This window comes from Ustilago hordei, assembly GCF_900519145.1.
Source record: "Ustilago hordei strain Uho2 genome assembly, contig: UHO2_contig_08, whole genome shotgun sequence".
NCBI lineage: Eukaryota > Fungi > Basidiomycota > Ustilaginomycetes > Ustilaginales > Ustilaginaceae > Ustilago > Ustilago hordei.
In genome coordinates, this window is record NW_024545262.1 from 549,853 (window position 1) to 572,488 (window position 22,636).

Sequence of the window (22,636 nt, forward strand, 5' to 3'; positions counted from 1 at the left end):
GAGCGCACAAGAAATTTTAATTTTAATCCTTTTTGCGGTAGGAGAGCAGAGGCGAGATAGGAAGAAGAAGAAGAAGCGCAGTGTTACACAGTCGTACAGAGTCACACACACACACACACACACACACACACACACACACACACAAAGACGTCGGAAGCATTTCAAAATTTTCCTATCCGAGCTTCGACTCTGTGTTTTTTTTTTCTTTTGCTTTTTTTCGGCTCATCCCCACTCTCAAACTGAGACTCTCCCCCCACTCTTCTTACCAACCTTCAGATACAGAGGAGGACGGACCATGTCTTCGCTTGCTCTGCCTGTCTAGAGGCACTTCTTCTTGTCCACTCGACATGATTGGGTCCCAGTTACGATTGTCGACAGCGGAGGTATCCACCGCAAACTGAGTGTTGTTTTTTTTTCTTTTTTTTTTTTCTTTTTCTTTTTTCTTTTTCTTTTTCTTTTCTTTTTCTTTTTCTTTTTTTCTTCCTCTGAGTCCTTCTCATGGTTCAAGCTCGATTTTTTTATTTTTTATTTTTTGCTTTTTTGCTTTTTAGGGGGTATCAATTTTCGAGTGTTTTTAGAAACACGTGTTTCTCGATTTTGACGAGTTTTTATTTCACACAAAAACCTTACATAAGCTCACCCAAAGTGGAAAAAACACATGTTTCTGAAAACATGCCTCTGGACCCAATAAAATGGACTCACTTTTTTTGTCACTCTCCAAAATGATGTCCATTTGCACAATAAATCTTCACATCATATGAACACACCTGTGACATATATGTTTGGTCTCAAGAACATTCAGCATTCATTGCACAAAGAAGCAGTACCAGAAACAAAGTGCATTTCATGAAGACAAGCACAGTGAGATGGTACTGAGAAGATGCTTTTCCTGACCATCACAGTCTAGAGCATTATGGTCTTGGCAATTGTTGATTGCCAAGACTGGATGTCAAGGTGATGGTCCTCCTTGTTGCTGAGTGATCATCATATGCATCATTTCAATGAATACATTGTGATCCTCCAAGCAAACACATTCTTCGCACTCCCTTTCCTGAGCATGAAGACATTTGTCAGGGGTCTCGCGCCTGAAACCCAGGTCGGTCTGTCGAGATACTCAGTGACTATTAAACTGTGTGACAGCTATTGTCTCGGTATCGGTGACTATCAAGTTGTGCAGTGACAGCAGGTGGCGTTCGTTGTATATACTATCGTAGGTTTCGGCTGACCTCTGTGGACACTCCGTTCAGGGGTAGCTCGGCACGATCAATATCAATGTTATGATGACACCAAGGTCTGGTGTGGGTGTTGATGATGATGAGGTTGATGGTGTTGGTGATGAGATTGGTGATGTCGATGATAATGAGGTTGATGGTGTTGATGATAAGATTGGTGATGTCAATGATAATGAGGTTGATGGTGTTGGTGATAAGGTTGGTGGCGTCAACACGAGTGTCCAGTGTGTTGACTTGATGCTTTGAAGTGATCCCCGGACCGCAGTGGACTACTGCCTTCGGTTCTATCTATATCCGGACCGCTAACCTGCTATGGGCGCCTTCGGACGTCAGGTAGTGGTGATACAACACACACACTACGATGAGGAGCAACCTTGATAGATTGCTGCTATGCTGACTGTAACTAATGAGTACTTGTGTTTCTAAAGTATTGACTAGTTGTATGGTGAGTAGAGTGGATGGGGATCCACTCGACCTATGATGATGAGAAAGCATGGTTATATACCTCTTCACAGCATTGCCAGCGATGCTGCTCCTGCTCTCTCTCCAGAGAGTACCTTCTTCATCGAGTACTGCTCAGGGGCCTCTCCTGCTTGGCACCCCTGTGCCTCTTGAGTGGTGTCGACTCCTTCGACACTGCTCCTCCTCCTCATGACCTGTGTCGACTTCCTGTCTCTCGAGCCCCTGAGTGGTAACCATCTGAGCTTGGTCCTCCTCGTGGCTGCGCCTGCTCTTTGAGCTTGGTCCTCCTCGTGGCTGTGCCTGGTCCTCCTCGCATATGGGCTCAGTGCTCCTTTGCATGTGAATCCATAGGAGTCCATGGTCTCCATGGAGACTGCACTACGACCATGCTCTCTACTGGTATCGACTAGGTCTTCGATACCTGTGCTCCGTCCATATGAACCAGTGACCCTCCTGCTTCTTGAGCATCCAGGCCCATGACACTACCCCCCTCTTAAGAGCCGAGCTCCGTCGAGGCATGCTCTGGTCTGGTTCATGCTGACTCCTCCTCTTCCTTGACAACATCGCCCCCGTCATCCTTCCTCCTTCTCTCAACGTCATCCTCCTCTCTCTACTCCTCCTGTTCTCTCCTCCTTTCTCTACTTTGTCTACTCACTCGTCCCCCCTCCGACACCTCATACTCCTGAATGAGGTCGGGACAGTTGAGGTTCTCTACTGGTTCCCATGAAGCAGCTTCTTCTGAGTACCCTCTCCACAACACCTTGTACTCTGTAGTCCCATTGTGTGAACGCTTGTCGATGAGTGCTTCGACTTCGAAGTCGAGGTCCTCATCTGGAAGTGGTGGCATGGTGGGCTGTTCAGCACGTTGAGGAAGAGAACTTGTTCTTGCTGGCTCGAGCATGGAGACATGGAACACATCATGCACCCTAAGGTTTGCTGGCAATGTGATTCGGTAAGCTCGGCGTCCTACCCGTTCCTGAACTGGGTAGGGTCCTGCAAACCGGGTATCCAACTTGGGTGTGGGTCTCCGTGTCTTCCAGTTTCGGCGGTTGATATAGACCATATCACCCACCTTAAACTCAATGTCCTTGTGCTTCCTGTTATACTGGTCTACTGATCTACGTTGTGCCTCTCTGATCTGCTCCTGGAGGTACTTGCAACGCTCCTTTCCATCCATGAGGTACTTGAAGCGACCTGGATCATTGACTCCTAGTCGTTGAGGGATGTCAGGATGAGCTTTGGGGTTCCATCCATAGCATGCAAAGAATGGTGAGACACCAATGCTGTTGTGGACCGTGTTGTTGTATACAAAGGCCGCAGTGTCCAGCAGGTTGGCCCAGTCATTCTGCTCATAGTTGCAGTACATCCTGAGATATTGCTCTATGACCTGATTGACTCTCTCTGTCTGACCATCAGTTTGAGGATGGTAAGCCGTGCTAAGTGAGTGCTTCACACCCATTTGCTCTGCAAATGCCTTCCATGCTCCTGATATGAACTGCCTGCCTCGGTCCGAGACCATGTGATCTGGATATCCAAAGAGTCTAACCATGTGTCCATATAGCAATACTGCAGTCTGTTTGGCCGTGACTGTCTTATGGGTTGGAGCTAGTATGGCAAACTTGGTTAGCCTGTCGACAATGACTAAGATAGAGTCATAGGTCTTGGAGTCATACTTCTTCGATGTTGGTAGTCCTTCGATGAAGTCGAGGGATATGGAGCCCCAGGGCCTGTCTGGGGTTGCTAGTGGCTGTAGCAAACCATATGGACGATGACGAGGAGCTTTGTACCTAGCACATACAGGACAACTTGCTACATAGTCTGCAATCCAAGCTGTCATGTTTGGCCACCAGTAATGTCGTTGAGCTGCCTTGATGGTAGCATCTCTTCCTACGTGTCCAGCAGTGATACCATCATGGCATTGGGTCATCACCATGAATCGCAGATGCTCTACAGAGAGAGACTGTCCATCTACCTCTTTGGCACTCCTTGAGTGTCGGTTGTTGGTCCTCCCTGGCATGATCACCTTGGGGATAACCAACCTTCCTCCACTGTACCATAGGTCATCCTTGAGTTCGAAAGGCTTCTTCCTATGTATCTCCTGTAGCTCTTGGTCTAAAGGCTGGAAGATCTTGACCAGGTCTTTGAGACCTTTTGATGCTATGGACTCCATCGAGATCATGGGGGCCACTAGGAGCGAGTCATGGTCTGCTGTCTCCTTGAACACTCGAGGAGGCAGTAGTTGCCTCACATTGTGATCCTGCTCTTCACCGGCTGGTTGCATGTCTGTCCTTCTGGTGAGAGCATCGGGTTCACCACCTTTGTCTCCTGGTCGATACTGCAATATGAAGTCGAAGTCTGCTAGTAGTATTGCCCATCGAGCTTGTCGACCTGTGATGCGTCTCTGTGACTTGAAGTACTTGAGGGCTTCATGGTCAGTGAGGATGACCAGTTGGTTCGGTAGTCCAGCTAGCATGTGTCGCCACTGAGTGAGGCAGGCGACCACAGCTAGGAGCTCCTTATCATGGATCTCATAGTTCTTCTCGGCAGAAGACATCTTCCTAGAGTAAAAGGCCACTGGATGCCATCGTCCTTCATGCTCCTGCTTGAGTACTCCTGCTATAGCAAAGTCACTTGCATCAGTCTCCAACCTTGTTGGAAGGTGGTAGTCGAAGTGCTGAAGCACTCCTGCTGATGTGAAGGCCTGGATGAGCTTGTGGAAGGCCTGTTGGGCCTCCTCTGGTAGCTCAAACTTCTTGAACCGTTCTATAGGCTTTACCAGTGCTGTCAAGGGCTTGGCTATGCGAGCAAAGTGGGCTATGAACCTTCGATAGAAGTTGGCAAAACCCAGGAACCTCTGGATGTCATGGATTGACTCCGGCATTGGCCACTCCTTGACAGTGCACACCTTTTCTGGGTCCATCTCTATGCCCGTTGGCTTGATGATGTACCCCAGGAACTCAACTGTCTTGGTGTGGAACTCACACTTTGACAGCTTAGCAAAGAGCCTGTTGCTCCTTAAGCGAGTGAGGACCTCAGTGACATGCTTCACATGTGCTTCTTCAGTGTCACTGAAGATCAGGAAGTCATCTAGGTATACTACCACATATATCCCAATGATGTCTCAGAAGATGTCATTGATGAATGACTGGAAGTGAGCCGGAGCATTGGCTAGGCCAAAGGGCATCACTAGGTACTCATAGAGTCCCAACTGAGTGCCAAAAGCTGTCTTCCATTCATCTCCTTTAGCAATCCGGATGAGGTTGTATGCTGCTCTAAGGTCTAGCTTGGTATAGATCCTTGCCTTCCTGAGTAAGAACAGCTGCTCCTCGATGAGGGGCAATGGTGCCCTGTTCTTGACAGTGATCTCGTTGAGACCTCTGTAGTCCACACAGAGTCTGAGACCTCCATCCTTCTTTGGTACGAAGAGCACCGGTGATCGTGCCGGGCTCTTCGATGGTCTTATGAACCCCTTCTCGAGGTTCTCATCCAAGTACCTCCTCAACTCGGACATCTCCTTGGGTCCCTTAAGGTATAGGGGCCCTTGAGGTGGCTTCCCTCCTTCTATCAACTCGAGGTGGAGATCATGCTCGGTATGATGGGGCAGCTTGTCTGCTTCCACCTCATCAAACACATCTCGCAGGTGTTGGTATGGCTTTGGTATGTCTGCAGCCGTCACCACCTTATCTACCTCCACCTCCATCTCGACTCCTTTGTCTGCGCCTGTAGGTACAAAACCAAAGGCTGGGAGTGATGATGGTGGCTCCTCTAACAGCATGAACCCTATGGGTCCATCTTCCAGAGCTGCTCGTAGTATGCGCTCTGCTGAGACAAACTCGTTACCATGAAGGGTTGGTCTCCTCATGGTTAGGTCCCCTGCTCTTGCTGCTTCAGGGGGTCTCCTAGGGGGTCGGTCCTGCTCCTGAGTCTTGAACTCCAGCTGGCCCGTATCCCATTGTATGGTGGGTTTGAGCCTCCGTAGCTCAGTGAACCCCAGGATGAGGTCATAGTCCGCAGTGTCGGCCACTGAAGCTTCGACCACACCCAGATTGTGTGTACCAATAGATACCTGCATGCTCGCAGAACTATTGATGGAGAGTTGGTGCCCGGTGACACCATGGATCGATCTTGTTTTTATGGGTTTTGTGGGTATTTGGTACCTACTAATGAAAGAATCTGAGACTATGGACAAACCAGCACCGGTATCAGCTAGTATCCGAGCAGGATGGTCTTGAACCATTCCAGAGAGCTCCAGTACTGCTTTGCCTCCACTGGTAGAGAAACATACTTGACAATCTTGATATATACAGAGTGATGGCGAGGAGGTTTGTAGAGCAATGCATGCCATCAGTGCATCACCCCACTGACGTTTCCCTCGTCGTCATCATCATTGTGCTCCTCCTCGTGATCGGGGTCCATGGGTTGCTGGTATGAGCTGAGGTCCATGGCCTCGGGGTCACCCGTCTCAGTGCTGCCTGTGTGGCCATCCCCTGAGTCAGTGGCCTCCTCGAAGGGGTCTGCTGTGGTGACCATAACCTTTGGTCCCATGGGTCGAGAGCTAAGAGGGTTTACCCTCCTGCTGGGGCAGTCTCTGGCCCAATGGCCAATACCTTTGCATACATGACAGGTGTTGATACCTGATGGAGCAGGGCTTCCTTGCTTCGAGGGTTGGGTGGGATGATGAGGAAGGGGTCGGTTTAGGTTTTGTATAGTTGCTTGTGTAGTTGCTTGTGTAGTTGCTTGTGATGGTGATCGAGCTGGATAAGGTTGAGTGGGTTGTCGGATGGGGATCGAACTTTGATTTGGCCGAGACCCAGTTCTTAGTGGAGGTAATGTGGCATTTGGGAGTGAGTGTCTAGCCGAGGACTGCTGTAGTAGCATCCTCTGTTGATCGATCTCCTCAACCTCTCGATACCACTCCCATCTCTTCCCAGGTGGATTCCTCTCGAACTTCTCCTGTATGCTGCGAGTGAGACTACCTCTGAAGAGATCAATCACTAGCTCGTTGTCATCTAGGTTGACCTGTCCTTCCAAGTCTCTGAACCGCTCTACATGACGTGTGGCGGCACCAGGAGTATCACTTGTGAGTCTGAGAGCCAACAGCTTGTTGTATGCCTCCATCCTAGCATTGCGTGGGTTGAACTGCTCTGACAGTCGCTCTGTGAAGTAATGCCAATCATTGAACAACCTTCCTTCTCTAGCTCTATCAATACGGAGCTTGGAGGTCCACCACTCTCTTGCTGTCCCTTCCAGTTGAGCACCCATGTGATTGATCATCCTAGACTGCTCATACACCTGGTTGTACTTAAACCATGCTTCGGCTTCTAGAATGAAGATCTCCATGTCTCGGGGATTGAACTTTGGAAAGGGGGTGGCGATGGGCTTTGACCGGTTAAGCTCTGCCATGATGCTGGTATCCTCCTCGTGGTCCAGGGGGTAAGGGTCCGTCCTAGTCCTGCTGTAGGGGTCCAGCTTAGTCTTGACATATCTTGGCCCAGTAGGTGAAGCATACTTCTCGTAGTTGATGTCCTCCTGCTCATCCAGGTTGAATGAGACTGATCGTCTTGGTCGTGGAGCTGGAGTAGGAGTATGTGGGTCTCCTATCATAGACTCATCTCCTCCTCCTGCTTGGTCTTCTGAGTGAGAGAGGTCCATTGTCTCCTCCCTGCTCAGTTGAGCTCGTTGTAATCGTTCCTCTCGATGACCCTGTCTGGTAAGCTCTAGCTGTGCTTCCAATAGAGTGAGTAGTCTATCGAGCTTATTGTTGAGGTCTGGGTCCGTCATGGTGATCGTGAGGAGCTGCTTGAATGATCCACTCTAATGTCAGGGGTCTCGCGCCTGAAACCCAGGTCGGTCTGTCGAGATACTCAGTGACTATTAAACTGTGTGACAGCTATTGTCTCGGTATCGGTGACTATCAAGTTGTGCAGTGACAGCAGGTGGCGTTCGTTGTATATACTATCGTAGGTTTCGGCTGACCTCTGTGGACACTCCGTTCAGGGGTAGCTCGGCACGATCAATATCAATGTTATGATGACACCAAGGTCTGGTGTGGGTGTTGATGATGATGAGGTTGATGGTGTTGGTGATGAGATTGGTGATGTCGATGATAATGAGGTTGATGGTGTTGATGATAAGATTGGTGATGTCAATGATAATGAGGTTGATGGTGTTGGTGATAAGGTTGGTGGCGTCAACACGAGTGTCCAGTGTGTTGACTTGATGCTTTGAAGTGATCCCCGGACCGCAGTGGACTACTGCCTTCGGTTCTATCTATATCCGGACCGCTAACCTGCTATGGGCGCCTTCGGACGTCAGGTAGTGGTGATACAACACACACACTACGATGAGGAGCAACCTTGATAGATTGCTGCTATGCTGACTGTAACTAATGAGTACTTGTGTTTCTAAAGTATTGACTAGTTGTATGGTGAGTAGAGTGGATGGGGATCCACTCGACCTATGATGATGAGAAAGCATGGTTATATACCTCTTCACAGCATTGCCAGCGATGCTGCTCCTGCTCTCTCTCCAGAGAGTACCTTCTTCATCGAGTACTGCTCAGGGGCCTCTCCTGCTTGGCACCCCTGTGCCTCTTAAGTGGTGTCGACTCCTTCGACACTGCTCCTCCTCCTCATGACCTGTGTCGACTCCTTCGACACTGCTCCTCCTCCTCATGACCTGTGTCGACTTCCTGTCTCTCGAGCCCCTGAGTGGTAACCATCTGAGCTTGGTCCTCCTCGTGGCTGCGCCTGCTCTTTGAGCTTGGTCCTCCTCGTGGCTGTGCCTGGTCCTCCTCGCATATGGGCTCAGTGCTCCTTTGCATGTGAATCCATAGGAGTCCATGGTCTCCATGGAGACTGCACTACGACCATGCTCTCTACTGGTATCGACTAGGTCTTCGATACCTGTGCTCCGTCCATATGAACCAGTGACCCTCCTGCTTCTTGAGCATCCAGGCCCATGACAACATTCTTCTTGCTCCCTTTCCTTGCACTTGTGCTGTAACTGCAATTCTTCCTGCTTGGTGCACTCTGCTTCTTGCTTGGTGCACTCCTGTGCAAGCTTGAGGCAAATTGATAGGCTTTCTATTGAAGATTGATAGAAAGCCTCTGCAAGGGAATCCCACTTCTGTTCAACATTGTTATGCTTGTGCTTGTAGCCATTTGCTTGCAAAGATGAGGCCTGGTTTGAGAACATTGATGGACTTGAGACCAGGGCATCTGATTGGATGGGATGTGGGGGTGGTGTTGAGATGTCAAAATCAGTGCAATCTCCAGCATTACTGGGAGCAGCATCCACCAGGTCATGGATTGGGGGTAGGTTCTGTCAGCGGTTGTGTGCCTGAAAACTGCGATCGGTAGTAGTATCGATGCTATTACCGATTCTGTCGAGTTATGTGACAATGCTAGTGGTATTTCGATTCTTAGTGAAATATGCGATAGAGCTGTCTCTATCACTTTTCTCGTTCGAATCTGTAGTTGTAGTAATGCTATTGCAGATTTCAACTAACTGCTGTGGACACTCCATCCAGGGGAAGCTCGGCATGGTCAATAATGATATGATGTTGGATGAACTTGATGATGACACCAAAGGTCTGGTGTGAGTATGATACTGGTGGCATCGACATGAGTGTCCAGTGTGTCGACTATCACTTGAGGTGATCCCCAGACCACAGTGGACAACTGCCTTTGGTTCTATCTAATCTGGACCACTGGTTTACTATGAACTGCCTTCAGATGTCAGTGAGTGGTGATACAACACACATGCTACAATGAGAGGCAATCTATTTGATTGCGACTATGCTGACTGAAACTAATGAGTACTTATGCTTCTGAAGTAATACTAGTTATATGGTGTAGAGTGGATGAGCATCCACTTGTCCACTGATGAAGAGAAGGCATGCTTTTATACATCTTATGCAGCATCACCTGTGACACTGCTCCAGCTCTCTCTCTCCAGAGAGTACCTTCTTCGTCGAGTACTATCCAAGGGCCCCTGATAAGGCGCCTCCTCCTCCTCGAACCATGCTTGCTCATCGCTCCTGTCCTCCTTGAGCTGTGTCGACTCCTTCGACACTGCTCCTCCTCCTCATGACCTACTTGCTGGTGTCCTTTACACAGCTCCTCTTCCTTCAACCGGCAATGGTTCTCTTTACTCCTATCTTGTGCACCCCTGAGTGGTAACTGTCTGTGTGTCACCGAGCTTGGTCCCCATCTTGGCAAAGCTTGGTCCTCCCTGTATGTGAGCTTGGTCCTCCTTGCATGTGAACCATCATATGAACATCCCTATTGCTGATCTCCACAGAATCTGTCCTATGATTGTGCTTACTACCGATCTCGGTGGGATCTGTGATATCACCCTTGCTCATACTGATTGCACCGAGATCTGTCATAGAGCCGATTCTACTGCAGATCTTGGCGAATTCTGCCACAACTCGTACGATCTGCCCAATCCCCTGATTCCTGCGCTCCCTTCATATGAACTAATGGGTCTTCCTGCTTCCTGCACATTCAGGCCCATGACAGGTTCCGGGCATGCACTGTGTGGTCGAGGTCTGCATCGCTGGATTCCTCCATGGGATTGCTGCCAGGGAGCACATGATTGGAATCCTTGTTGCCAGTAGCATCCAGTCTAGGTGTTGTGAGGAGGACAGCTGGCCCTGCCAACACACATTCATTCATCATCTCATGCATCTTCTCAAACCAAGGATACTTGGCTGAGAGAGCAACCTGAGACATGTAAGACTGTAGAGAGAAAGTGTCAGCAAGTACATATTCACAAGTAATATAACTGATGGTCTTAAAGTACTTACAGGATTTGTTGCATCCATGTCCTTCAGCAGTGTTCCAGCTCCTGTAAGTGAGAGAGCTTTCTTCTCCTGATGGTATGTTTCTTGAAGCCAGCATACCTTGAACTTGATGCAAGAGGGATCAACAGACCTGGCAGGGAAGACCGATTTGCTGAGGTCACAATAGACTGTATCTTTGTGAAGCTTGTTGGCAGGCTCATTGGCTTCATTGTGATGAGAAGGGAGAATTGTGTGCTGATATGACTCATTGATGTAGATCATGTCTACAAGGCACTCGATGTCCTGAGCCTGCCAGACAAAGTTCTTCTTTGCCCCATTGTCAGCAGGCCTGGTGGATTGGGTGGAAGGTGTACCAGACATCCAATTGATTGGGGAAGTGACAGGAGAAAGCACAGGAGGTGCACCTTGTTCTTGCTCTGTGTCAGATGGGGGAGTTGGAGAAGCAGGAAGAGAAACATCCCAGCTTCCAGCTTCAAATACTTTGTCAATGAATGACATGGTGCACCAGTGCAATGAAGTAGTCAAGTTGAGGAGGTGAAGCAAGCAGATGTGCATCCATCTGCAAATGTGCACACTTTTCAAAGGTGTGCACAGCACTCTATGTGCACAACACTTTGCACAATGCTTTGCGCCATCTTTCTTGCTCCTCTCTCTTCCTTCTTCCTTCTTCACCAACACCATCACCTTCACCTTCCATTCCAACCATAACCCCCTTCCCTTCCTCACAGTCCTCTACACCATGGTTGTCAGGGGTCTCGCGCCTGAAACCCAGGTCGGTCTGTCGAGATACTTGGTGACTATCAAACTGTGCAACAGCTATTGTCTCGGTATCAGTGACTATCAAGTTGCACAGTGACAGCAGGTGGCGTTCATTGTATATACTATCATAGGTTTCGGCTGACCTCTGTGGACACTCTGTTCAGGGGTAGCTTGGCACAATCAATATCAATGCTTTGGTTATGATGACACCAAGATCTGGTGTGAGTGTTGATGATGATGAGGTTGATGACATTGGTGATAAGGTTGGTGAGTGTTGATGATAATGAGGTTGATGGTGTTGGTGATAAGGTTGGTGGCATCAACACGAGTGTCCAGTGTGTTGACTTTGACGCTTGAAGTGATCCCTGGACCGCAGTGAACTACTGCCTTTGGTTCTATCTATATCCAGACCACTAACCTGCTATGGGGTGCCTATGGACGTCAGGTAGTGGTGATACAACACACACACACTATGATGAGGAGCAACCTTGATAGATTGCTGCTATGCTGACTGTAACTAATGAGTACTTGTGTTTCTAAAGTATTGACTAGTTGTATGGTGAGTAGAGTGGATGAGGATCCACTCGACCTATGATGATGAGAAAGCATGGTTATATACCTCTTCACAGCATCGCCAGCGATGCTGCTCCTGCTCTCTCTCCAGAGAGTACCTTCTTCATTGAGTACTGCTCAGGGGCCTCTCCTGCTTGGCACCCCTGTGCCTCTTGAGTGGTGTCAACTCCTTCGACACTGCTCCTCCTCCTCATGACCTGGTGTCGACTCCTTCGACACTGCTCCTCTTCCTCAGGACCTGCCTGCTAGTGTCCTATACACTGCTCCTTCTCCTTTGACTGGTGACAGTTCCTTTGACTCTTGTCTCTCGAGCCCCTGAGTGGTAACCACCTGAGCTTGGTCCTCTTCGTGGCTGTGCCTGCTCCTTGAGCTTGGTCCTCCTCGTGGCTGTGCCTGGCCCTCCTCGCATGTGGCTCATGTCCTCCTTTGCATGTGAGTCCATAGGAGTCCATGGTCTCCATGGAGACTGCACTACGACCATGCTCTCTACTGGTATCGACTAGATCTTTGATACCTGTGCTCCTTCCATATGAACCCGTGACCCTCCTGCTTCTTGAGCATCCAGGCCCATGACACACTTCAGCACAAAACAGGACCAGCTCAATAGCATCATTCAAACTCTGGAAGTATCATTGCCTGCTGGACTTGATCAGTATGCAGAAGAGTTGCAAAACCTGGACTTTGATATGGATGATTATGATAGCAGCTCTGACACTGATGATGGCCCAACACCTCTTTTGGCAGGCCTCATTTGCATGTACACCCTCATTGCCCAGCAGCAATACTCAGTCTCATGGATTCACACACAGGGCCACTCCAAAAAGCTAATTGAGCTCCTGGACCAATATGCCATGATGAAGCCAGCCCTTTTCCAAGGCTTGCTATGAATGACACCTTTGGCTTTTGAGGAGCTGGTGAAATGCCTTCAACAAATGAAATCATTTAACTCAGGTCAGGTCTTGATTGAACAGTGCAGAGAAATCCTGTCAGTGGCTCTTTACCAGCTTTGGCAATTAGGAAATGGAGCCAGAGAGTGCAATGTTTCCCTGCAATGTGGCTACAGCATTGGAACTGTGATAGGCTGGACCAAACAGACTGTCTGCAGACTTCTTGAACTCAACAAGGAGGTTATGCAATTTGCATTGGAAGCAGAGAGGCAAAGTGCTTCTGCATGGGTGCAAAGGACTACTGGAGTAGAGGAATGGGGAAAAGGCTGGCTTGTGGTTGATGGTACTCATGTACCACTTGCATGGAAGCCAGGGATGATGAGCCAGGAGCACTTTAGCTACAAGGGCTTTTACAGCATGAATGTTGCCCTGGTCATCCTACCTCATTCTCTTCACATTGTGGAGTCAGTTGTTGGACAGCCTGGTAGTGTCCAAGACTCAAAGGTTTGGACTTCAGGCAGCAACATCCTCAAGAAACCTTGATTGTACTTGGACAATGGTGAGTTTATCTGGGTTGATGGAGGGTATGGTCACTCTGCCTTCATGGTTGGACCTTTCTCACACATAGCTGCTGCAAAAAGCCATGACCTGCATTTCTTCAACCACTCTCTCTCTCAAGTCTGGGTCTGGGTTGAACATGCCATTGCCTACCTCAAGAATCGATTTCAGTGCCTGAATGGGTACAGAGGGAACATGTATCATGTCAAGGATCATATGACAGCAGCAAGGACTATACAAGCATGCATTGTTGCCCATACATTTGCAAGCCAATATGATGGTCCAGACATGGTTGCTGAACTCCTTTGCCCATCCTTCTCTGAGGAAGTAGTCCATGATGTTGTTCAGACTCTCAGCACTGACCTGAGCCAGAGTGGGAATATGCAGAGTCAACAGCAGACAAATCAAGCTCAGTACAAGGAGGAGAGCATGGCAAGTATGCAAAGCATGACACAGCCTGCCTTGACACAACTTTGCAGCTCATTGGCACATGATCTTCAAGAGCAAATGTTTCAGGTGCTGTTCACTTCCACTGGCTGACAGCAGGAGGACACAACTGCATGCTCCAGGTGCCATGAGAGGATGGCCAAGGACTACAATGCAATGTTGGCATGGGGCTGGTTGTCCAGGCAAAGTTGCCAATTGTCAACACCTTCACATCCCTAGCACCTGTTCATTTTCATCCTTAGTGAAATGTTTCCACAAAAGACTTGATTGACTATGACCATCTGTAACAGTGTGAAGCACATGCTAACATGATACTGATGAGCTTCAGTATTAATAACATATGTGTTAAAACAAACCAAATGTCACATTTGCTGCAGATGTGTTTTTAGAAACATGTGTTTTTTGGATCCTTAAAAGGGGTGTTCAAAAATGGGAAAAAGTCGTCAAAATCGAGAAACACGTGTTTCTAAAAACACTCGAAAATTGATACCCCCTTTTTGCTTTTTTGCTTTTTTGCTTTTTTTGCTTTTTTGCTTTGAATTCGGGCTCATCGACGAAAGGTTAGTCCGTTGGACGGCGCTCCCACCATCTTCCTTCCTTTCTTCCTCCTTCTTCCCTCCTACCTCTCCTCCTTCCTTCTTCTCTTAGCGAGCACAACACACTCACGCAAGACAGGAAGGAGGTCGAAACGAGGTTCAAGAACTCGATCTGATCTGCCAATCCAAAAAGACCAACGTCACTTCTGACAACCCCCTTTAGACGTCTTCTCCTTCCTTGATTGTGTTCTTCGTCCATCATCAACGTCGTTTCTTCTCCTTGGAGGAACTTTTCGATCTATTCTATCAGAAAAAGTATCTCTTAGCAGATACTCGACGCTAGACGAACCCCACACACACCCCGCACGTTTCATCTCCCCAAAAAGTAGCCTCACTCTGATCAGCTGTCAGCGCTGTTCGAGGTTCATATCACTTTCTTTTTTTCCAAATTCGTTTCTCTTTCTGTTTCCGTTCTCTTTCTTCTTTAGACATTCAAAATGGCCACCCCTTCGCTGGGCGCAGGCCAAGTCGCCGCCGCCGTTAACGGCCAGGCTCTTCTCTTCCCCCCTGCTACAAGCCCTCCCCTCGGTCAAGAAGACTCTACCGAGATGGTCCTCGAACTTGCTGACGGCACCGCTTACCGTGGTATTAGCTTCGGTGCTGAAGGAAAGTCTATCTCTGGTGAATGTGTCTTCCAGACTGGTAAGTTTTCTAACTCCACACCTGCTGCTGCATTCTATGCACAAGCAATGCCGTTCCAGCATCGCGCCTGTTCGCTTTGCAATGCCCAGAGATACATGGCTGATCTGACGCGCTGTCTACCTCTCCAACCACGCCCATCACAGGTATGGTCGGCTATGTCGAGTCCATCACCGACCCTTCCTATGAAGGTCAGATCCTCGTTCTCACCTTCCCCCTCGCTGGTAACTACGGTGTCCCCAGCCGCGAGGAGGCGGCTCAGAGCATCCAGAAGCTCTTGGTCTCTCCCTTCGAGTCGAGCCGCATTCACGTGGCCGGTCTCGTCGTCTCGTACTACAGCCACGAATTCAGCCACTACCTCGCCAAGACCGGTCTTTCGGAATGGCTCAAGGAGAGCGGTGTCCCAGCCGTCTACGGCATCGACACCCGAGCTTTGACCAAGAAGATCCGCAACCAAGGTAGCATGCTTGGCAAGCTTCTCACTCCTCAGCCCCGTCTTTCCATTGTTCAGGCTGCTGCCGCTGGTGACTGGCGCGAGGCCGTCGTCGACCTTCCCTTCGCTGACCCCAACGCCGAGAACCTCGTTGCCCGTGTCTCGTGCAAGAAGCCTCAGCTCTACACTCCTGCCAACACTGCCTCGGGCGAGTCCCTTGGCAAGTACGAGGCTCCCCTCCTCCACCCCTCTGGTCGTCCCATCCGCATCCTCTGTCTCGATGTTGGTATGAAGTACAACCAGATCCGATGCTTCACCTCGCGTGGTGTCGAGCTCAAGGTTGTTCCTTGGGATTACGACTTCCTCACCGAGACTGAGGCCTTTGATGGTCTTTTCATCTCCAACGGTCCTGGTGACCCCATCTCTTGCGGTCCCACCATCGCTCGCATCCGCGAGCTTCTTAAGCTCAAGGGTGCCAATCAGATCCCCATCTTCGGTATCTGTCTCGGTCACCAGCTTCTCGCCCTTGCTGCTGGTGCCCAGACCGAGAAGCTCAAGTTCGGTAACCGTGGTCACAACATCCCTTGTACCGACCAGATCAGCGGTCGTTGCTACATCACTTCCCAGAACCACGGTTACGCCGTCAATGCCGACACTCTTCCCGTGGGCTGGAAGCCTCTCTTCGCTAACGCCAACGACGACACCAATGAGGGTATCTACTGCACCGAGGGTCCTTTCTTCAGTGTCCAGTTCCACCCCGAAAGCACTCCCGGTCCACGTGACACCGAGTTCCTCTTTGACGTCTTCATCCGCAGTGTCGTTGACTGCGCTGCCGTCAAGATCGCTCCCGGTGCCACCCCTGCTACCATCTTGCCTCCCGTCGGTTTCACCGGTGGTCTCCTTGCCGACAACGCCGCCAAGGTACCTCGCGTCAATGTTCGCAAGGTCCTTGTCCTTGGTTCCGGTGGTCTCTCCATCGGTCAGGCCGGTGAGTTTGACTATTCGGGTTCGCAGGCCATCAAGGCGCTCAATGAGGAGGGCATCTACACTGTTCTCATCAACCCCAACATCGCCACCATTCAGACCTCGACTGGTCTGGCCGACAAGGTCTACTTCCTGCCCGTGACCCCCGAGTTCGTGCTCAAGGTCATCGAGCACGAGCGTCCTGACGGTATCTACTGCACATTCGGTGGTCAGACCGCCTTGAACGTCGGTATCAAGATCAAAGATGAGCTCCCAAAGATGGGTGTCAAGATCCTTGGTACTCCCATCGAGACCATCATCACCACTGAGGACCGTGACCTCTTCGCCAAGGCGATGGAGGAGATAGGCGAGCGATGTGCCCCCTCTGCTGCTGCCAACAACTGGGACGAGGCTCTCGCTGCCGCTCAGTCGATCGGTTTCCCCGTCATTGTGCGTGCTGCCTTCGCTCTTGGTGGTCTCGGCTCCGGTTTCGCCAACAACGTAGAGGAGCTCCGCAAGCTCTGCTCGGCTGCCTTCGCTAACTCACCCCAGGTCCTTGTCGAGAAGTCGATGAAGGGCTGGAAGGAGGTCGAGTACGAGGTCGTCCGTGATTGCCGCAACAACTGCATCACTGTGTGTAACATGGAGAACTTCGACCCCTTGGGTATTCACACTGGTGACTCGATCGTCATTGCCCCCTCTCAGACCCTCAGCGACGATGACTACAACATGCTTCGTACCACCGCCGTCAATGTGATCCGTCACCTTGGTGTCGTTGGTGAATGCAACATCCAGTACGCTCTCAACCCTCACAAGCGCGAGTACTGCATTATCGAAGTCAACGCTCGTCTCTCGCGATCATCGGCTTTGGCTTCAAAGGCTACCGGATACCCCCTCGCTTTCATCGCTGCCAAGCTCGGTCTCAACATCCCGCTCAATGAGATCCGCAACAGCGTTACTCGCGAGACCAGCGCCTGCTTCGAGCCTTCGCTCGACTACGTTGTCACTAAGTTTCCCCGATGGGATCTGCGCAAGTTCGTTCGCGTCAGCAGCAAGCTTGGCTCTTCGATGAAGAGTGTCGGTGAAGTCATGAGCATTGGCCGAACCTTCGAAGAATCGATCCAGAAGGCCATCCGATCCATCGACTACCAGCACGATGGTTTCAGCCAGAACGAGGTCGTCACTGACGACGAGATTGACGAGGAGCTCATCAACCCCACCGACAAGCGCATGTTCGCCATTGCCAACGCCATGGCCAAGGGCTACTCTGTGGACAAGATCCACGAGATGAGCAACATCGACCGATGGTTCCTCAGCAAGCTCATGCGCATCATGAACGCCAGCAAGGTCTTCTCCACGCACAACGCCGCCTCGTTCCCTCCTGCCATGCTCCGACAGGCTAAGCAGCTCGGTTTCTCGGACAAGCAGTTGGCCAAGTGCCTCAACTCGACCGAGTTGGCTGTCCGAAAGATGCGACAGGAGCACGCCATCATGCCCTTCGTCAAGCAGATCGACACGGTCGCTGCCGAATTCCCTGCCTACACCAACTACCTCTACACCACTTACAACGCTGTCGAGCACGACGTCAACTTCAGCGACAAGGGTGTCATGATGCTCGGTTCCGGTGTCTACCGTATCGGTTCGTCGGTCGAGTTCGATTGGTGTGCCGTGCGTGCCATCCGAACTCTCCGTCAGCGCGGTTTCAAGACCATCATGGTCAACTACAACCCCGAGACTGTCTCGACCGACTACGACGAGGCGGACCGGCTCTACTTCGAGAACATCTCGCTCGAGACGATCCTCGACATCTATGACACCGAGCAGTCGTCTGGTGTCATCGTCTCGATGGGTGGTCAGACTTCAAACAACATCGCCTTGCCCTTGCACCGACAGAACGTCAAGATCCTCGGTACTTCGCCCGAGATGATCGACATGGCCGAGAACCGATACAAGTTCTCTCGTATGCTTGACAAGATCGGCGTCGACCAGCCCATGTGGAAGGAGCTCACCAGTTTCGAGGAAGCTCAGGCTGCCTGCGCCCGCTTCGGCTACCCCGTCTTGGTGCGTCCCTCGTACGTTCTTAGTGGTGCCGCCATGAACGTCGTCTACTCGCCCGAGGACTTGAACAGCTACCTCTCCCAGGCTGCTGCCATCAACCGCGAGCACCCCGTCGTTATCACCAAGTACCTCGAGGGTGCCAAAGAGATCGAGATGGACGCTGTTGCCAAGGACGGTAAGATGATGATGCACTACGTCTCCGAGCACGTCGAGAACGCTGGTGTTCACTCCGGTGACGCTACTCTCATCCTTCCTCCTCAGGACTTGGACCCCGAAACTGTGCGCCGCATCGAGGTCGCCACCGCCAAGATCGCCGCATCGCTCCACGTCACTGGACCCTTCAACATCCAGTTCATCGCCAAGAACAACGACATCAAGGTCATTGAGTGCAACGTCCGTGCTGCCCGATCGTTCCCCTTCGTCTCCAAGGTCACTGGTATCGATGCCATCCAGATGGCTACCGACGTGATGCTAGACTTGCCCGTCGAGGCCTACCCCAAGGTCGACTTGCCTCGCGACTACGTCGGTGTCAAGGTGCCACAGTTCAGTTTCAGCCGTCTCGCCGGTGCTGACCCCATTCTCGGTGTCGAGATGGCTTCGACTGGTGAGGTTGCCTGTTTCGGTCGCAACAAGTACGAGGCTTACCTCAAGGCTATGATCGCCTCGGGTATCCGCCTTCCTACCAAGAACGTCTTGCTCAGTATCGGTTCGTACAGCGAGAAGCAGGAGTTGCTCCCTTCGGTGCGCACCCTTCATCAGCTCGGCTTCACCCTCTACGGTTCGTCTGGTTCCGCCGACTTCTACTCGGAGCAGGGCATCCCTGTCATCCACCTCGAGTCGTTGCCCGAAGATGACGAGTCCAAGTTCGAAGACCAGGCCAAGGCTTCGTACTCGCTCTTGACGCACTTGACCCAGGGTCTTTCGTCGCTCTTTATCTCGCTTCCAAGCAAGAACAAGTACCGCCGACCTGTGTCGTTCACCTCGATGGGTTACCGCGCCCGTCGATTGGCGATTGACCGATCGATTCCCCTCATCACCAACGTCAAGAACGCCAAGCTCTTCGTCGAGGCGCTCGCCCGTCACCGCAAGGCTGGCTCGAGCTTCGACATCTCGCCTGTCGACTTCAAGACGAGCCACACCGCCTTCACCTTGCCTGGTCTTATCAATGTCAACGCCTTCGTGCCCAACATTGCTGATGGCAAGGCGAGCGCAGAGGAGCTTGTTGCAATCACCCGTGCCTCGATCGCTGGTGGTTTCACCACAATCCAGATGATGCCCGCTGGTGTCTCGTCGAGCATCGTTGATGCTACTTCGCTCGCCACTGCTGAGAGCAAGATTGCTGGTGGTGCTCACTGCGACGTCTCGCTCGGTGTTTCCGCCACTGCCGACAACCACGAGTTGATCGACGAGCTTGCTGACAGCGCCCGCTCGCTGCTCATCTCGTTCAACGGTCTTGGCTCCAACATCAGCAAGGCTGCCACCATCGCCTCGCACTTTTCCTCGTGGCCTGCAGACCGACCCATTGTCACTGACGCTCGCAACACCGACCTCGCATCGGTGCTCTTGCTCGCCAGTCTCAACAACCGATCGATCCACGTCACCAACGTTCTCTCGCGTGATGACATCCATCTCATTGCTTTGAGTAAGGCCAAGGGTCTGCAGGTGACATGCGATGTTGCCGTCTATGCTCTCTTCTTCACCACCGAGATGTACCCTCAGGCCACCTGCCTCCCTTCGGCCGACGACCAGAAGGCACTCTGGGAGAAGCTCGAGGACATTGACATGTTCTCGATTGGCAGTACCCCTTACCAGCTTGCCAAGGAGATCGGCGAGGTTGTTGCTCCTCAGTCAGGGATCGAGGAGACTCTCTTGCTTCTCCTCGACGCTGTCAACGAGCACCGATTGACGCTTGACGACATTCTGCTCAGGCTGTACACCAAGCCCAAGGAGATCTTTGGCGTTCAGGCTCAGGCCAACACTCAGGTTGAGATCGAGATTGACCGACCTACCGCCTTTATCCGCCGAGACTACTGGTCGCCTCTTGAGTCGCGTGCCACTGTTGGCTCAATCAATCGTGTCACACTGAAGGGCAAGACCGTCTTCGTCGATGGCGAGGTTCTCTCGGATGCTTCGCTCGGTACCAATGTCAGCAACGTCGCTACTGTTGCCAAGCAGGCCAAGTCGGCTGGTCGCCGAGTCTCGTTCTCGGCTGCCACTGCCGGTGTTTCTTCCAGCTCGGGTGTTGTTTCGGCGCAGGATACTCCTACATCGCCACCTCCTCTCTCGTTGGCCATGAAGTCGCCTGTTCTCGGTGCAAGCGAGCCTGGTCAGCCTCGCAGTAGCAGCTTGATGGCTGTTTTTGCCAACGAGTCGACCGCCCTCACAACCACTCAGTATCAGGGAGCTGCTTCGATCGGATCGGTCCTGTACCACCCCACATTCGCTCGTCGCCACATCCTCTCGGCCAAGAGCTTCACTCGTGATGACTTGCACGCCCTCTTCTCGGTGGCTACCGAGATGCGTGTGATGGTCGAGCGACAGGGGTCTGTCGACTTGCTCCGTGGTCGTGTCTTGGCTACCCTCTTCTACGAGGAGTCGACACGCACTTCGTGCTCGTTCGAGGCCGCCATGCTTCGTCTTGGTGGTCAGGTGGTCAAAGTTCAGCCTGACAAGTCGTCGATGCAGAAGGGCGAGTCGATCCCTGACACCATCCGCACTCTTGGCTGCTACGCCGATGCGGTTGTGATGCGCCACCCTACTGCAGGCAGTGTGCACCTAGCTGCTAAGCACTCGCCTGTTCCCGTCATCTCGGGTGGTGAGTCTTCGATCGAGCACCCCACTCAGGCTTTGCTTGACATCTTCGCCATTCGTGAAGAGATGGGTACCGTAGCTGGTCTCACCATCACCATGGTCGGCGACCTCAAGTACGGCCGCACCGTGCACAGCTTGGTTCAGCTGCTCTGTCTGTACGGTGTCACTGTCAACTACGTCAGCCCCGAGTCGCTCAAGATGCCCGAAGAGGTCAAGCAGGCTGTTGCTCGCAAGGGCATCAAGCAGTACGAGTCGACTGTGCTCTCGGATGATGTTCTTGCTCGTACTGATGTGCTCTACGTCACTCGTGTTCAGAAGGAGCGCTTCCCCGACGCTGCTTCGTACGAAGCGGTCAAGGACAGCTACGTCGTCGACAACGCTACCTTGGCCAAGTGCAAGCCCAGCACCATTGTCTTACACCCCTTGCCCAAGAACAACGAGTTGGCCGAGGACCTCGAATACGACCCTCGTGCCGCTTGGTGGCGACAGGTCAAGTACGGTCTATATCTGCGCATGGCTTTGCTCGCCATGGTCCTGCACCACCGTGCCTAAGCTCCTCCCTCTGTGTATAAAAGTCTTTGTTCTCGCTCTATGCTCACTGTACCTCCCTCTCACACTTCCTTGTCCTTGACTTCCTGGTAGTTCGAGCTGCCAAAGATGCTCTAGGTTAGGAAGGAGTTTATTTGTCGCTTTGCACTCATATGTCTTTAGAAGAAATGTCGATTCGATTCTCTATGCACACTCTTTGCCTGTTGGAGCGGAATAGAACTTGACTGAAGAAGATCTTGAGGTATGGCCCTGGCTTTTGATGGCTCTTCGGCGGGATCGAATCGACACCCCCGGCCTGGCGGACAAAAAGCCCGATGTGGGCCGTCTCAGTGTGGAGGTCATGCTGCGAGAAAAGCCAGGTTGGCAGATCAGTCTCTTTTTGATCCTCCAGTCAATTTCCGGCAGACTGACGAGCAACTGCAGACACTTTTTGACTGCTCGAGCGAGTGAGAAGACGAGGCGAGAGGACGATAAAGTTGCAGCAATGTGAATCACAAATGCAGGCTTGCGAATGAGCTTTTGACCTTCTCCTGTGGGTTGTGGGTGGGAGACAAGCCACGGAACCCCTTTCCTATCCAATCTAGCGGTAGTGTGTGTCTACATTCCTGACCAAGAGCGGGACTAAATACATGTTATAAGAGGCTAATACAGCACCTTCTTGTTCGGACATTCCTTCCCTTCTCACCATCAATACACCTCAATGCTGGCGAACAAGTAGCATCGAGACATCCATTTACATCCTCGGAGTTCGATACGCCTTTGTGCAGCTTTCTGGGCAAGATCTTATACTGTTAGTCTTCATTGTCGAACACTGGAGAAACAGCAACTTGAGAACACTGGCCAGCCAGCTTCTTTGATCG

The 22,636-nt window shown here is 51.4% G+C and overlaps 3 protein-coding genes across 3 annotated transcripts; 1 reads left to right on the plus strand and 2 right to left on the minus strand.

The window, feature by feature from the left end:
• Window positions 1–2,304: 2,304 nt before the first annotated feature.
• UHO2_04296 (uncharacterized protein) lies at window positions 2,305–7,475 on the minus strand (the record flags this gene model as incomplete). Its single annotated transcript, XM_041555969.1, has 4 exons — window positions 2,305–4,762; window positions 4,841–5,957; window positions 6,056–6,264; window positions 6,559–7,475. The coding sequence occupies 4 exons, from the start codon at window positions 7,473–7,475 to the stop codon at window positions 2,305–2,307; spliced, it is 4,701 nt and encodes a 1,566-aa protein (XP_041411903.1).
• A 2,729-nt stretch (window positions 7,476–10,204) lies between these two features.
• Window positions 10,205–11,001, minus strand: UHO2_04297 (uncharacterized protein; the record flags this gene model as incomplete). Its single annotated transcript, XM_041555970.1, has 2 exons — window positions 10,205–10,423; window positions 10,507–11,001. 2 exons carry the CDS (start codon window positions 10,999–11,001, stop codon window positions 10,205–10,207), a joined length of 714 nt encoding a protein of 237 aa, XP_041411904.1.
• Window positions 11,002–14,760: 3,759 nt separating this feature from the next.
• UHO2_04298 (putative URA2 - multifunctional pyrimidine biosynthesis protein) lies at window positions 14,761–21,779 on the plus strand (the record flags this gene model as incomplete). Its single annotated transcript, XM_041555971.1, has 2 exons — window positions 14,761–14,965; window positions 15,109–21,779. 2 exons carry the CDS (start codon window positions 14,761–14,763, stop codon window positions 21,777–21,779), a joined length of 6,876 nt encoding a protein of 2,291 aa, XP_041411905.1.
• Between the last annotated feature and the right edge of the window lie 857 nt (window positions 21,780–22,636).